This window comes from Hippocampus guttulatus, chromosome 12, assembly GCF_054856545.1.
Source record: "Hippocampus guttulatus isolate MCC_2025c chromosome 12, RoL_Hgut_1.0, whole genome shotgun sequence".
Taxonomy (NCBI): Eukaryota; Metazoa; Chordata; class Actinopteri; order Syngnathiformes; family Syngnathidae; genus Hippocampus; species Hippocampus guttulatus.
Genome location: NC_141272.1, coordinates 5,918,617 through 5,933,386, shown reverse-complemented (window position 1 = coordinate 5,933,386; position 14,770 = coordinate 5,918,617). Strand labels below are relative to the sequence as shown.

The 14,770-nt window shown below is 41.4% G+C and overlaps 3 protein-coding genes across 3 annotated transcripts; all 3 read left to right on the top strand.

Annotated features, from left to right (window-relative positions):
- Positions 1–154: 154 nt before the first annotated feature.
- rflnb (refilin B) lies at positions 155–3,463 on the top strand. The gene is made up of 3 exons (XM_086126409.1): positions 155–702; positions 1,943–2,028; positions 2,360–3,463. Exons 1-3 carry the CDS (start codon positions 511–513, stop codon positions 2,706–2,708), a joined length of 627 nt encoding a protein of 208 aa, XP_085982535.1. The 5' UTR covers positions 155–510; the 3' UTR covers positions 2,709–3,463.
- An 847-nt stretch (positions 3,464–4,310) lies between these two features.
- dus4l (dihydrouridine synthase 4-like (S. cerevisiae)) lies at positions 4,311–7,824 on the top strand. Its single transcript, XM_086126363.1, has 6 exons — positions 4,311–4,632; positions 4,845–4,966; positions 5,061–5,178; positions 6,206–6,328; positions 6,394–6,620; positions 6,701–7,824. Exons 1-6 carry the CDS (start codon positions 4,550–4,552, stop codon positions 6,964–6,966), a joined length of 939 nt encoding a protein of 312 aa, XP_085982489.1. The 5' UTR covers positions 4,311–4,549; the 3' UTR covers positions 6,967–7,824.
- Positions 7,825–8,242: 418 nt separating this feature from the next.
- Positions 8,243–13,748, top strand: bcap29 (B cell receptor associated protein 29). The gene is made up of 8 exons (XM_086125263.1): positions 8,243–8,364; positions 8,752–8,862; positions 9,787–9,887; positions 10,642–10,789; positions 10,872–11,007; positions 11,586–11,688; positions 12,696–12,796; positions 12,901–13,748. Exons 2-8 carry the CDS (start codon positions 8,771–8,773, stop codon positions 12,934–12,936), a joined length of 717 nt encoding a protein of 238 aa, XP_085981389.1. The 5' UTR covers positions 8,243–8,364; positions 8,752–8,770; the 3' UTR covers positions 12,937–13,748.
- Positions 13,749–14,770: the final 1,022 nt, after the last annotated feature.

Below are 14,770 nucleotides of genomic sequence, written 5' to 3'. Positions count from 1 at the left end.
AACCAGCCATTGTGGCATTCATGTATTTGAGAACGTGTTTTGCCCCAGTGGTCTCTTGGTGCCATGTTGGGAGTCAAAATAAATATTACTATCTAGTTTTCTTTTGTCCATCCAATCAGAATCGAGGGAAAAAAGGCCATGGAATGGGCGGGTCTTTCCTCTTTCAACGCGAGGATTTAAAGAGGGAGAAGTTTGAAGATCAGCCATGGGGCTTTTAAAGTTATGTTCAACTTTGTCTTGTCCGTTCAGAAAATACAGTATAAAGTATATCAACATAATACCTCCATCTTATTTTGCAAAGGACTTTTAAATTGAAGGCTTGTCGGAGTTGGGAAATTATTTTTTCTTCCATGTGAGCATCCCTGTAAGTAGCAAGGGAAGCAGTGAGACGTGAGCACGGAGGGGGGAAAAAATACAAAAAACGGGTGAACCACATTCTGGTAAGCTGTTCTCCTTCGCAAGAAGCGTTGCCGGCTGCCGGAGTTTTGCAACTTCTCACTTGGAAAGGAAATGGTCAGACGGTTGAACTTTCCAAATGTTTGCGAAGAGGACCCACTTGGTATGAGTTGCCGGGCGGACAGAGGGCTTGACAGCCCGGACTCCGGTTTACCGCCCAGCCCAAGTCCCAGCGCTTGGCTGCTGCCTCAGGACAAAGCCCGCGGCGTGAGCCCGGTACCGGAGGACGAAAGAAACGGATCGCGGGTAGGTAATCGACTGGGTGTTTGGTCAGTGTCAGTGTGACGTATTCGTCACTCAGGAGTCCGATGTTAATTTGACTCGAATGCATGTGTGTAAACGTTCGCTATATCACGCTATAATACTATAGTTAAAACCCTAAATACACCTCAATTATGTAAAACAGACAAAAAAATCACACGAGTTAGCGATTCGATGAGTATACAATATTTCCTCAGAGTACAGAAAGTAATCGGCCGTTATTTGAAAGGTGTTTATTGAACAAATAGGTGGCGTTAGGATAATAGCATAAAATACATTTTTGGACAAACAAATTGCAACAAACAAGAATCGTCCAATTAGCATGATTCAACCTTTGCTTTGTCGTGAACCTGGATGACTGAAAATCTACACAGACAAACCTTTTATTCACTTTTAAAAAAATAATTGATATTGAGACGGTAAATTAAAAAATATTTGATTGATAGATGATTCTCAATTTGGCACATGTCATTACCATTAGTGGTGAAGGGGCTCCTTTCGAGGTATGCAAAAGAATCACTGGGTACTTAACTTTTCAGTTCAAAATATTTGCATTTTATCTTAAAGACCTGTTTGTTTTTAAACGTTTGGTGATGTTTTCTTGTTGCATTTCATTTTAATTCAATTATTTAAGTACCGTTGTTTTAATTTACTGTTGTTAAGCACACTGTTAATGTCCACACTGCGTGTAATGTAACAATGGCTGAAAATTGTATAGAATATACTTTTTAGGAATAAACCTTAGGTCTCATTTTTTTATGAATGCATAAGCCTACTCTGCTTATTTTATTGCTTGTCAAGGCGGTGGTACATGGAGAGCTAAATATTTTGTTTTAGGTGGCTATTGGTGTAATAAGTTTGAGAACTACTTGGGCAATTATCAACTAACAATGTTTAAAGTTGCGGCGTGACCCGAATTCCTACGCAGGCCAGAACCTACCTACTAACCTGTTAGTGCAGCAGTAAATTAATAAATAATTGGATGAAAAGATGTGTAGGCCATACACAAATCAAATGATAAAGCAGTACGTGCAGCAGTAACTGAGCGCACCTTCTTGTGCCATATGACAACATATTGTTATGCTGCGGCACAAACTACAGCACTGGAGTTTTTTTTTTTCAAGAAACAAAATGAAATTAATTAACCCAATTGCTCATTTTAGAATAAACGGGACCACACAAACTATTATCCTAATATGCTTGATTAATTTCATTTATTTTGCAGGTGTCAGATTTGCCCTCTGGTTCCTTTCACCCTTTGTCCTATGGGGAGGGAATCATTATTGACCCTTTACCTCCTAAAGAAGTAAGGTGAGTTCTGTCAAAGTCCTTCAAACAATCCAGCCGTTTCATTTTGTTCTGCGGCTCAGCGTTTAACTCTTGGCTGCAGCCTTGTTCTACCCATGCTAATGCGGTTATTCTCCGGTTATGCCATCTCCCTCCCACAGTCCAAAAACATGCACGTTAGATTCATTGAAGACTCTAAACTGTGGGTGAATTTGAAAGTAAATGCTCGTTTGTCAATATGTGCCCTGATATTGGTTGGAGACCAGTCCAGGGTGTACGCCTCCTCTCAGCCAAAGTCAGCTGTTTGCTACATAGGCACAAACAACAGTCAGGAATCATCTTCCGTCATCCACAGATACACCTCCTCAGTGCACTATGACTCTGGCCGCCACTTCATTCAGAATGTGGCCCTGCAACCGTGGGGTCAGGGCCTGGAGCACTGCACGCAGACCATCACAGCCGTGTCCCACAGCACCTGGCGTCATTATAAGACACAGCTGAATTTCCAGCCCCGCCATCGGCCACAAAGTTTTACAAGCACCACCATCATCTACCCAAAGAAAATGAGCACTGTGTACGCCACAGAGCTGAGCTACAACCGCCACCGACGAGGCAATCGTTTCCTCTCCAGCATCGAGTTGGAGGCAGCAGGAAGCCACTTCAGGAACACAGAACATGTTATTCCGGTCACTCTTGTCCTATAACGTGTCCCTTGGCTGGCTGTCACTGACCCAGCTGTGTTGTCTTCACATTTGAGTCGTTACTTAACTACATGTTATTTTTAATGACAGAGAACAGAGACATAGTCTAAGATAGAGGGAACACCTATTCATTCAATGTCTTCCCAATGTTCTCAGTGGATGAGTCATCCATTAGAAATGATCTTTTACTAGTTTCTCCATATACTGTATCTGTCTCAGTCTTTGTGTTTTTGCGGCCCTCGCCCAGTGGGGTCTAATGACTTGGCATCCATCTAAGGCTCCCATCAAATTGTCACTGCTGATGTTGAACATTTTTAATGAGAGCAAAGACTGTTACTAGTTGATGAAAGGAAGAGAAATTCACTGTTGTGCAGGGTTTGTGGTGCATGCAAAGAAATCACTCACTGAAGATAACCCCGCTGTACAAAGGATACTTTGGGATTATTATTTCTGCACTAAATTAGCACAAATTAAGATCTTCCCAGCCTTTCTTATAGACATTAACAAATGTGTTATTAATGTGGGTGGATTAGATTAACTGTTCAGGATGAGTACATTTACTTCTACATGTGAGATAGATGGAACATGAGTCTTAAAGTGACAAATACAGTATTGTTGATACCTCTCACTGGCCTACCAGTGAAAAGTAACACACTGCATTCCACTTCATTGCATTTTCTATGGCATTTGAATGACATTTTGTATTTATTCTTTTGACATTTGAGATTTTATCATCTAATAAATTTATTGTGTCACTAGTTCAATATTTGTGGTGTTTTATCTTACGTGCCTCGATGTTTTTTCATTTTGCTATTGTTGATTTATTTGATGCGAGTTTGAAATAATAGAATTCGAGGTCAATATTTAAGTTTTGGGTGGAGGATGCACATCATAGAATATTAGATGGATAGACAGCTGGAAATACACACAATTGAAATAATCCTTCCTACAGTACTTGCAACCTGCATCAATAAAAATATAAACAATAATGGCTAATCTAGATCTCCAACAATTGCGCAATAATACACAAAATTAGTTTGGATTGAAGAGTTTAAATGACTTTTTTTCTGTAGTGTTTGAGCGCCTCGTAGTGACCAAAGAGTGCAATGATTTCAATTTGGAGGAAGACCAACGTCCATATAAAGGGAACATCTATAAAAGCTTGTTGAAATGTTGAAAATCTTTATCTAAGTTAAAACCACATTTTTGTCTTTTTAATAAGAAATATTTCCACCCGGTCTTGAACGAATGATCTTTCGCGTGTTTGGCGTGCGTACCACGACACGTTTGAAACCAATTTAAACCAAGAAGGGTTAGGTATTTTTCGAGGGTGTATGAGAGCTACAATATCTCAAAGTAGAGTCAAATATTTTTATTTTTGCATTTGTTTAGCTGCTATAAGGGCACTTACGTGTTTCGGTCAGTAATTTACCATTCGTCTTGGAGGCAACATTGGACGTGCTTTGCCCACACGAACACTTATAATTTTATTATTTGTCGGTCTTGTCACAGTTTCCCAATAGGTCTTTAAATGGCAGGCAATTGTTGTAATTATTCATTTGAAACATACCGTACTTTTAGTTTGATGACATCATCCTTCAAAAGCCACGCCCACAATATTCGGCATAGAAGATGAAAGCGTCTTGTTTTACGCGTTCGAAGCTAAAACTTGGTTCGCACCTGAAGATTTACCAACACAATGACGTGTTTTAAAACATGTGCTTGTATTTGATTTGAGGCAGTTATAGGCAAAGTGACACGGTGCTTTGGAAGCGAGTGCCGACGAGTGGACACTGGGCGGTGTTAGCTGGTTATGCTAAGTGCTAACGCTACGCCTTGGAAGAATGAAGACCACCAACAACGTCGTGGGCATGTTTGAAGAAGGAAACGTGGTAAAGATCTGTGCGCCGATGGTTCGTTATTCAAAGTAAGTTGACATTTATTTTTTTCTCTGCGTTTACTTATTGGTGCACTGAAGTTGTACACCACTGCATTCTACAACCAACGTAATGCAATTAATAAAAATAAATGCATTTGTGCGAGCGTCAGCAGGTTTGTAGCTCTTACCTTGAAAACCCACACGTAGTGTTGTAGGGCTCCTCTGTGAATCATTAGCCCTCTGCTATAATTTCTCCACAGACTGGCTTTCAGGTCATTGGTAAGAAAGTACAACTGTGACATCTGCTTCACTCCAATGATAGTTGCATCTGACTTTGTGCGATCCATCAAAGCCAGAGACAGTGAATTCACTACTAATGAGTGTGAGTAGGAGTAATTCGGGCAACGTTGAGTGCTGATCATGGATTGAGAGCTGTTTGATGTTCAAGAAATGTTTTACTGTTACTTTTCACATAGGTGACAGACCCCTAATTGTGCAGTTTGCTGCTCACGACGCCCAGACTCTGGTTGATGCAACGTGTGCAGTTGCACCTTTCTCAGATGGAGTTGACCTCAACTGTGGATGCCCCCAGAGGTGCATGTCTGTCTCCTTGCAGTGCATTCTTAGATTGCATTTACACAGTAGGTCTGCAATAGATTAGATGTCATAATTAGTCAACAACTAATTGATAATCAAATTAATCAACAACTATTTTAATAATCAAGTAACAGGTGTCAAAGTCCAGTCCTCGAGGGCCTGTGTCCTGCATGTTTTCCATCTCTCCCTGTTGCAACACACCTAATCCAAATGATCAGCTCATTAGCAAGCGCCATAGGAGCCTGATAATGATCCTGCAACAACAACAACAACAACCAAAAAAAAGCCTACTCGGGTGCCATCTCGGAAAACAAAACTGCTTCACTGAAACTGCTGATTCGAACAATCAACGATTTGTAAAGGAAAACCTTGAAAATGATCAGGGGGGCCTTGTGAGGATAAGCGGATTAGAAAATGGATGGATATATTTCGTTTCGTTTGTTTATTGAACATAAAACATATACAGTAATAATTTATAATAATAATAATGTATCATAAATTAATGGTGAGTGGTAGGCTCAAAATAAGCAGAACAGTTTTATTAAAATCAGTGACTTAAATTGAGCATCAACTTTATCATTTTGAAGAGCATTTTTTTGCAGGTTAATCCCAGAGACCTGAATCAAGGGTTTTATTAATGATCTGTACTTTTTTAATGTGTTTGGGCAAACGTGGGTTTGTATTCATCACCCACTGGCGTAAGACATCAAGTTTACATTGACTGGGCAGTCAAACTGGCACGTATCCTATACGCATTAGATTTTTATCCGTGTTTGGAAGGGCCCTGATCCCAATTTGATCATATTTGGTTCCGTGCGGGGAGGGTGGGGGTGTATTTTCGCTGCCACGACGTATGTCCCACTTGGGAGCAAGTGTCACTTGAACCATGCAGTGTAAATCCAGCTTTAGAATACTTTTTCCACTCTTTTGTTCTCAGTATTTATAAGAATCAATATATTTATTGAGCCTGCTTAAGTATGGCAGCAGCAACCTCTTTGAGTTGTATGAAATATCTTGTCTTCAGATGGGCCATGTCTGCGGGATATGGTGCGTGCCTTATCAACAAGCCTGAACTGGTTAAAGACATGGTCAGACACGTCAAGAACCAAGTGGACAATCCAAACTATACAACATCCATTAAAATAAGGTAAACGAGAAAGCTCTTCAGACCTGAATAAAAAAAAGAAGATAATCATTCAATTTAATCTGTAGAATTCACAATGACCTGAGGAAGACAGTTGATCTTTGCCAGAAGGCTGAATCAGCAGGTGTGGCGTGGATAACCGTGCACGGTCGTACGTCGGAGGAGCGCCACCAGCCAGTCCACTACGACGCCATAAAGACAATCAAAGACAGCGTGTCCATTCCGGTCATTGCCAACGGGGACATCAAGTACCCACGCGATGTGGAGTCTATTCACCAGCTCACTGGTGTAGATGGTGAGGTTTTTTTTAAAATTAATATTGCTTTTGTGAAAATATCATTTTTGAAATTAATTTTTCCTGGCGATTTGTTTTAGGTGTGATGGTAGCGCGAGGATTGCTCGCTAACCCGGCGTTGTTTGCGGGGCATGAAGATACACCTTTGGAGTGTATATGGGACTGGGTGGACATCTCTGTTCAGCAGGGCACTCCATTTACGTGCTTCCACAATCATCTCATCTACATGCTTGAAAGGGTTAGCTCCCAGCCTGAAAGAAAAGTATTCAATTCTTTATGTAGTACATCAGCTGTAATTGACTACCTGCAGAGTACATATGGTTCAGTGTATGATTTGGTCACATGAGCATCCATCCATCTTCGATTGCATTTGTGTCACTCGGGGCCCATCACTGCTGATTTTGGGGCAAAGGACACTCTGAGGTGGTCGCCAGCCAATTGTCTGTCACATATAGGCAAAGATACATTCACACTCGCGTATCAAATTTAACTTTTTTGCATAGCACTTTTCATGCATGAATACTGCTTCACACTAAAGTGGGGCTGAAACAGGTCCTCGAGTAATTGGAGCACCTCAGACTAAAAAAAAAAAAAAAAAAATGCTCAAGGCATTTTTCTGCCTCAGGTAACCATTTATTTAGTGTACACTGTCAAAAGGTCAAGCCAACAACTACGGCAACAAGTGTTCATGCTGAAGTGGATGGATTGATTAGCCAGTTATTTAACCAGTGAAAAATGTAAATATGCTAATTTTACTGTTTGTATTTTATGTAAATCTGTGAAATTTAATGCAATATATGCCCATTTTAGTTTTACTTACAATTGAATTATTATTAAATGAGTCAGTTCGATTGTTTTAGTAGTATTTTAATTATTTTCAGTACTTCAACTAAGAAGTTTTTTACTTACAATTGAATTATTATTAAATGAGTCAGTTCGATTGTTTTAGTAGTATTTTAATTATTTTCAGTACTTCAACTAAGAAGTTATAATAAATTTAAAAAAGTAAATAAGCATTTTGACCAGCCAATTTTAGGGGATAAAACAAGCTTCAATAATGGAACAAACTGGAACATATTGTAAACGTAGCATTAGATGCATGGTTTTGGACCTCTTGACTGTGAGGCACGTGTGTGAACCATTCATTCTGCTGATTTGTGGTCAGTTGTAAGTAACACTGAATAAAGCTACAGATTGACCCCTGTGTTGATGTCATGCCACTTGTTTTGTTCTCTGCTGTGCCATCATATGAAACTAATTACATATGATTTAATACTGAGTTGTGAGGATTCAATTGACTTGTTTACACATTTACAGGATTAATGCATTAGTGCACTTAAAAACAACAAAAACATTTTAATGATTTTTGACTGGACCAGAACTGACGGAAGTCAGTTTCTTTCACAATAAAAGCATTTTGGGAGCACCGAATGCACCATTCAGGGATTATAGTTATTTCGTTCACAGTAAAGAGTACTTTGTCGGATTTGACATTTTTGTGCCCCCACGCACCCCACACTATTTTGCCACAATACGCACCACATGACTACATTGCATTTTAATCTGAAAGGAAAAAGCGGAAAACATGCTTCCTACTTCCTATTCCTACCGGAAGCATTGAGGCGGTTCCATGAAGCAAGAAGTGTGTGTGGCAAACAGATCGAGTGATACGACTTTGTGCTCCCAGTATTGTTTTCGTCAAAAGTTGGAAAGTCCGTTGAGACGTCGATTGTGCACCTTCCTGGTAAGTCAACAAGGCATATTCTTCCAGTGCAGCCTGTATGAAACGCATTCTTATGGTTTTAAATAATGCAGCTTAGAAGTTTGGCTGGCGGTCACTTAAAATTTGCCGTGCAGGTGGAAATGTTAACAAGTGCGAGTAATTTTCTCGTGTAGTCGCAGCCGTTCCTTTTATGGGGAGTATTTTACGTCGCATTGTTGTTTGTGACGGCGTGGCGCCGCGTAATGTAATGCAAACTCAGTCTTGAGTCATGCATGACCTGTTGACAGACTGGTAGAGAACTCTCCTGATGAAGATGGACCACGCCTTCCATTGGACCTGTCGCAAAGATGACGGAGGTTGTAAAACCAGTGTGCGCTAATCTTGCCCTTTTGCATTTCTTTTTTCAAGTTGACCTAACCTCCGAAAGATGACGCTGCAATGGATCGCTGTGGCCCTCTTCCTCTATATGGAGATAGGCATCCTTTGCATCCTCTGCCTGCCCTTCATCTCAGCTAAGCGGTGATATACCTTGTTTTATAAGCAATTACATCGTTAAAACACACGAAATTAGTCTTGAAGCATTCCAACCAATTGATCTGCTCATGGTTCAAAGTTTCATGCTGCTATGGCGCTATCATGTGGTCAAAAACAGTAGGATTACATATACAGTACACAGAATGAAATAAGATTGGGGGCTAAACAGTTACAATTTTACCATATTGCAGTTTTAGCAGTTGGTGCGTAGTGCACATATGTCTTAAGAATATGTTTATCAATAAATATCAGAATTTAAAACTGTCAAAATCTGTTCAGGCATCAAGCCCATGACAATGTGAGTGAAAGAGCAATGTGCGATAAATTGCACCAGCTGAGCATAAGTGTATACTCTCATGCAACGATATGACTACACATGTACTGGCCGCAATAAAAAATAAACACAACTGCTAACCATACACAAGAACTTCTATGTATTCTTTTGTTACACACATAGTGACTCCTGAACTCGCAAGCTAACATGAAGCTCACTCCATACGATAACACCTGCCAAGAGGTACAAGATCTCGAGTGTTAGGAGAGAAGGATATGTTGAATGCGCCAGTGACATTATCCGAACAAACAGAGGCCTCGTATGTCATCGGTTATGTGAATTTCTTCTCAGTGACACACACTCTAAATCCAGGCTTCATTTGGCACGCCCACTTTTGCTCCAAAGCCTGTTTTCATTTGGCACATCACTACCACACAACTTTCTCAGGTTTCATGAACTAACCTCACAGCATTTTTTCGTCATACAGCCACTTGACATCGCCTCACTCCACTCCATCATCACGTCCTTTCTGGGATCAATGCATGATAAATTGTGTGTGTGTGTGTGTGTGTGTGTGTGTGTGTGTGTGTGTGTGTGTGTGTGTGTGTGTGTGTGTGTGTGTGTGTGTTTTTCAGGTGGCAGAGCATTTTCAATTTGAGGATCTGGAGCCCAGTTGCCCACTTTTCAAACAAAGTCTTCCTTACAATGATTATCATACTTATTGTCCTTTTCCTTGGTAAGTGCAATCAGTTGTTTAGGAATTATTTAAATAATAATAAAAAATTAATGGCTGCACACTGAATTGCGCACAATCAGCTATAATGTGCTGGTTAACCATCAATTTTGGGGGGGATTAACGATGTTTCCGGTTCTACTATCATCATCATTATCATTATTATTATCCATCCATCCATTTTCTGATCCGCTTTTCCTCACAAGGGTCATGGGGTGTGCTGGAGCTGGTCCCGTCTGTCTTTGGGCAGGAGGCTGGACACACCCTGAACTGGTTGCCAGCCAATCGCAGGGCACACATAGGCGAACAATCATCCGTGCTCGCAATCACACCTAACGACAATTTAGGGTGTTCCATTAACCTGCCAGGCATGTTTTTGGAATGTGGGAGGAAACCGGAGTACCCGGAGAAAACCCACATAGGTGTGGGGAGAACATGCAAACTCCACGCTGGGAGGCCGGAGCCGGAATCAAACCTTGCACCTCTGCATTGTGAAGCGGACGTGTTAACCAGTCGACAACCGTGTCTCGCTATTATTATGGTTATTGTTATATTCTTTGCTTTATTTTTACTGGTACCCGTTGTTGGTGGCATCACAAGGGAAGGGGGGGGGGGGGGGGACACGCTAATCACGCTTTTTTTGGAGTTCATCCCACTGATGAATCACAATTCTGAAATTTCCCAAATTGTGTTTTTGATCATTTGAATCTTATGAAAGATGATAGCGTGACAGCATGGTCTGCTTCTCCTTCTATAGATGCAGTCCGCGAGGTGAGAAAGTACTCGGTTAAAAATCTCGGCACGGATGCCAAGCTGCTGCCCAACATGCATGACCACATGCATATGAAGCTTTTCCGGGCACAGCGGAACCTTTACATATCTGGCTTCGCCGTCTTCCTCTGGCTGTGAGTCTTTGCTTCACTCTTACAGAAAAACATACATAGACCAGTCAGTTTTAAACCTTTTATTTATTTACTTTGTAAAAAGGGTTATGAAGCGAGTGGTTACCTTGATTAACCAACTGGCTTCAGTGTCGGGGACCACCACTGCCCTGCAGGCGCAGGCTGAAAATGCAAACAAAACTGCCCAAAAGTACTTGGAAGACAACGAGCTGCTGAAGAAGGTACACTCGATAGATAAATAGATAGATGGGGTTGGAAGGAAAACGGATTTGAATCGCAAAATGAATTTTGATTTAAAGGATGTGAGTGTAGCGATACACACAAACAAACCAGTCTCGATATCGAATCAACCGGTCAAAAACTGATCAAAACTCATATATTGGTTTGATGTTACTGATGATTTGTATTTTCTTCTTTTTTATGACGCTAGCTTCATGTTAGCTTCCTGTGAGAACTACCGGTACCTTTAACGTTCCCCCACTGGCTGTTTATTTTCGCTGTTTCACGCTGCGTGTGTTGAGATGTTGCGTAGTATCTCACTGAATTGAACCAAAAACGAATGCACACCTCATGTATTGATATATGTATTCAATTTTTTCTTTTGTTTTGTTTTAACTGGAGAGATGCACACCCCAAGATAAATGGTGCACTTCCACTCGACCTCAGACCAATCCCACCAGCCTTGTCGCCACGCAGGCTCTTTTAAATGGCATTGCATTCATTTTGGATGAATAATTCAACACCACAGAGCTGTTGTAACTTTGTGAAAAATTAAAAAAAAAAAAAACAATCATTCCAGACGCTGATGGAGGGGACGGGAGATAAAGCAACTGCGGAGGGCATGGAGCTCTTGAGGAAAGAGGTGGAGAAATTGAAAGACGAACTGAAGACGTCAGAAGACGGTGAGTGCGACAGCACTCCACGTGAAATGAGTACACTCAACACCCAAGTTTTGATGATTTTTTTTTTTTTTGTTACTGATGAGCTTCAAGCTTTCAATAGATTGTCACATCTGATTACCAAATTAGCAAACATGTCACAGTGGACCGATGAAACTGTACCGAGTCGGACCTCATTCTGAATAGTCATCAGCTATTTGTGGTTGCAGCGTACACGCGCGAGGGAGGAGCCGGCCGCCTGACAGAGAATGCGGAAGTTTGTTTGTGTAGCGGTGCGCAGCTGTGTAAGGAGTCATTGAGAATTAAATGAAGCATCTTGACTTGAGTTCAACGAGCATAAGGAACGAAATTACGGGAATCATAAAAATTTAGAGGCGGCACTATTGTTTAATGGTTAGCACATACGCCTCACAGTGCATACGTTGATTCCGGCCGGCTTTGGAGTTCCTGTGTGGAGTTTGCATGTTCTCCACGTGCCTGCGTGGGTTTTCTCGAGGTACTCCGCTTTCCTTCCACATTCCAAAAACATGCATGGCAGGTTAATGGAACGCTCTTAAATTGTCCCTAGGTGTGATTGTGAGCGTGAATGGTTGTTTGTCTGTGTGCCCTGCGATTGGCCGACAGCCATATCAGGGTTTATGTCTCCCCCTCCCCGCTTGCTCTCCGAAGACATCTGGCATAGGCTCCAACGCGCCTGCGATCCTTGTGAGGAGAAGCAAATTAGAAAATGGAAGGATGCATAAAAAAAACATCCAAAAATTGTTCTTGTGTTCTCTGGAAAAGTAAACAAAACATTTGAGGCCATTTTCACTGACATCTATTCCCTCAAGCATGTTAGGGCGTGTGCTGGTTGCATAAACTGCCATGCGCCACAGTGGTCAAACAAACAATACTTTGCTTCACCCCCCCCCGCCACCTCCATTTGGGATGTTTGTTGAACTGTGACGAAGCTATTTGCTCCGCTGTTTGGTTTTAATCTCTGATGTGTGGTTCATGTGTTTCAAATGCAGCGCTGAAGAAGTCTGAGTGCGATGCGGATGGATTGAAGAAACAGACAGACGGTCTTGCTAGGGAGTACGACAGACTGCTTCAAGAACATCAGGAGCTTCAGGTGATGCTTTTTTTCCTAAAAACAGCTCGACAGATGCCTCAGGTCAAGTATGAGCCAACAACTAGAAAGTAACTTTGTCCCCTGTACTCCTTTTTGACTTGCAGAATGTTCAAAGTCCTGTGAACAAAAAAGAAGACTAGCATGTGGAACAAGCACTCCACTGAACACCTGAAGCACATGCAACCTTTTTAATGGCGCACTTTTTCCTCCCCAAAACGAATCTTTTTGGGTCTCCTGTCGCCTGACTATCTTCAAGGGGAGTTTCACCCCCGCTTTCCTTTTTCTTTCTGGCACTGCGACTAAGACGATTGCCGCTGGAGTCAATGCTCTCTCTTTTTAGTTGGGAATTTCTCTGGAGCAATATTGGCATGCTTTTCCAAGGGGGAAAAAAAAGGCCCATTCAGCATGCCTTCAGCTGAGTCTTTCTCGGAAATGGTTTCTCAATCTCCGAATGGATCATTCCCTTCTTCCTGACCTCCATCACTCGTGAAAAGTTGCTGTTCTCATACGTTTACATTTATTCGGATGTGCACTGAGAAATCGTTATGTCCTCATTAACTTTAATTTCCAACATCAAGCAAATTCCCCCATGGCCATCCGTGTCTTAAATTGAATGTGAAATGAAAAAAAAAAGTGTTACGAAATGTTTTTGTGGTATGTTATGGTACAGAGTACGGGTTTTGCCACATGGGACGTTGAATGTTGACACCCAAATTCACCAATGTTTCACTTCGTCTATGGGGAATGGGCTTTCTGCGTACCTTGTTCATTTTGCTAGTCAAGTATTGTAAATCAACATGTCTGTCGGGAAGTTGCAGAATGTTTTTGATGATTTTCATTTTTTTTGTATGTTTTTTTTTGTTGCCGTTTGTTTTGTTTTGCGAGGTGGCCTCTTATACAAAAGCAGCCCAACACATTTTTAGGATTGGTTATTAAAAGTTATTGTAATGTATTCAGTTTTACAAAAATAATCCTGAACATTTAAATACATTCAGATTTTTTTGTGATGCAAGTTACATGATGGATAACTTCCTTCTGGTAAGCCTCGTCGACACTATTAGTTTGTACATAATACTTGTGCCTGACACGGCCCAATTCAAAAGACAGTAGTGACAATACATTTGAAACTCCCATTTGGTTAAAAAGCGCATATCTTCCATCGAGAAAGTCTTCCAAACAATATTCTCGACATTTATGAGGGCATTATACATACATACATATTCTGAATGTACAATTACTCAGTATATCACGAAGATGTCCCGCTCCAGAAAGAAATCTCGTGAACACCTGAGAACATCATGTCTGTTGGCTTTTGGCATCAGTTTCTGCACACGCATGCACACAACCCCCCCCCACCCCCAAATGTCACAAAACAAAGCCACTGGTGTAAAGTCCAACGATGTTGAGGTAGAGCTAAAAACATATCGGCAATATAAATGAACTACAGTATTTGCGTCACAGTAGAGCCATCGCTGGAAAGCCGAGGGCAATGTTTGGCGCAGTTTATCGCATGGAAACTCCCATACAGCACAGGGCAAGCGTGGCAGTCAGCGATCGCCATGGTGACCGCAAATGCCAATTGGAGTGCCTATTAGCGAAGCAAAGCGCTGCCTAGAATTGTTGCTAAGCATTCCGGTCCAGTTAGTATGTCAGCATTCTGTTGAATCGCTGTCTTAGTAGGGCTATAGCAGTGTTGTGTGAGTCACAAGTTGGGTCTGGAATTCGCATTATCATACCTGTCAACTCATACGGTTTAGCCATAGTTCATACGGATTTTGTGGTGAATCTTACGTATATGGCCGTATCGCACAAATCATACGGATCCTGAAAATATCCGGGGGGGTTTTCTTCCCCTAACAGGTAGTTCCGTTTGCTTTTGCCCAGAATGGTGCTAGTCTACTCGAATGTTTTCATTTCCGGCAACTTTCCAAAAAAGTAACGCAGGAATACAACTCTGAACACAGTAATGCCACT

Bases quoted from the DNA above. Each gene is read 5' to 3' on its own strand.
- rflnb (XM_086126409.1), top strand. From the start codon at position 511: ATGGTCAGACGGTTGAACTTTCCAAATGTTTGCGAAGAGGACCCACTT. The intron at 703-1,942 runs GTAGGTAATCGA...TTTATTTTGCAG, and splicing joins ACGAAAGAAACGGATCGCGG to GTGTCAGATTTGCCCTCTGG. The intron at 2,029-2,359 runs GTGAGTTCTGTC...CGTCATCCACAG, and splicing joins TTACCTCCTAAAGAAGTAAG to ATACACCTCCTCAGTGCACT.
- dus4l (XM_086126363.1), top strand. From the start codon at position 4,550: ATGAAGACCACCAACAACGTCGTGGGCATGTTTGAAGAAGGAAACGTG. The intron at 4,633-4,844 runs GTAAGTTGACAT...ATTTCTCCACAG, and splicing joins CCGATGGTTCGTTATTCAAA to ACTGGCTTTCAGGTCATTGG. The intron at 6,329-6,393 runs GTAAACGAGAAA...TTTAATCTGTAG, and splicing joins ACAACATCCATTAAAATAAG to AATTCACAATGACCTGAGGA.
- bcap29 (XM_086125263.1), top strand. From the start codon at position 8,771: ATGACGCTGCAATGGATCGCTGTGGCCCTCTTCCTCTATATGGAGATA. The intron at 10,790-10,871 runs GTGAGTCTTTGC...CTTTGTAAAAAG, and splicing joins TTCGCCGTCTTCCTCTGGCT to GGTTATGAAGCGAGTGGTTA. The intron at 11,689-12,695 runs GTGAGTGCGACA...TTTCAAATGCAG, and splicing joins ACTGAAGACGTCAGAAGACG to CGCTGAAGAAGTCTGAGTGC.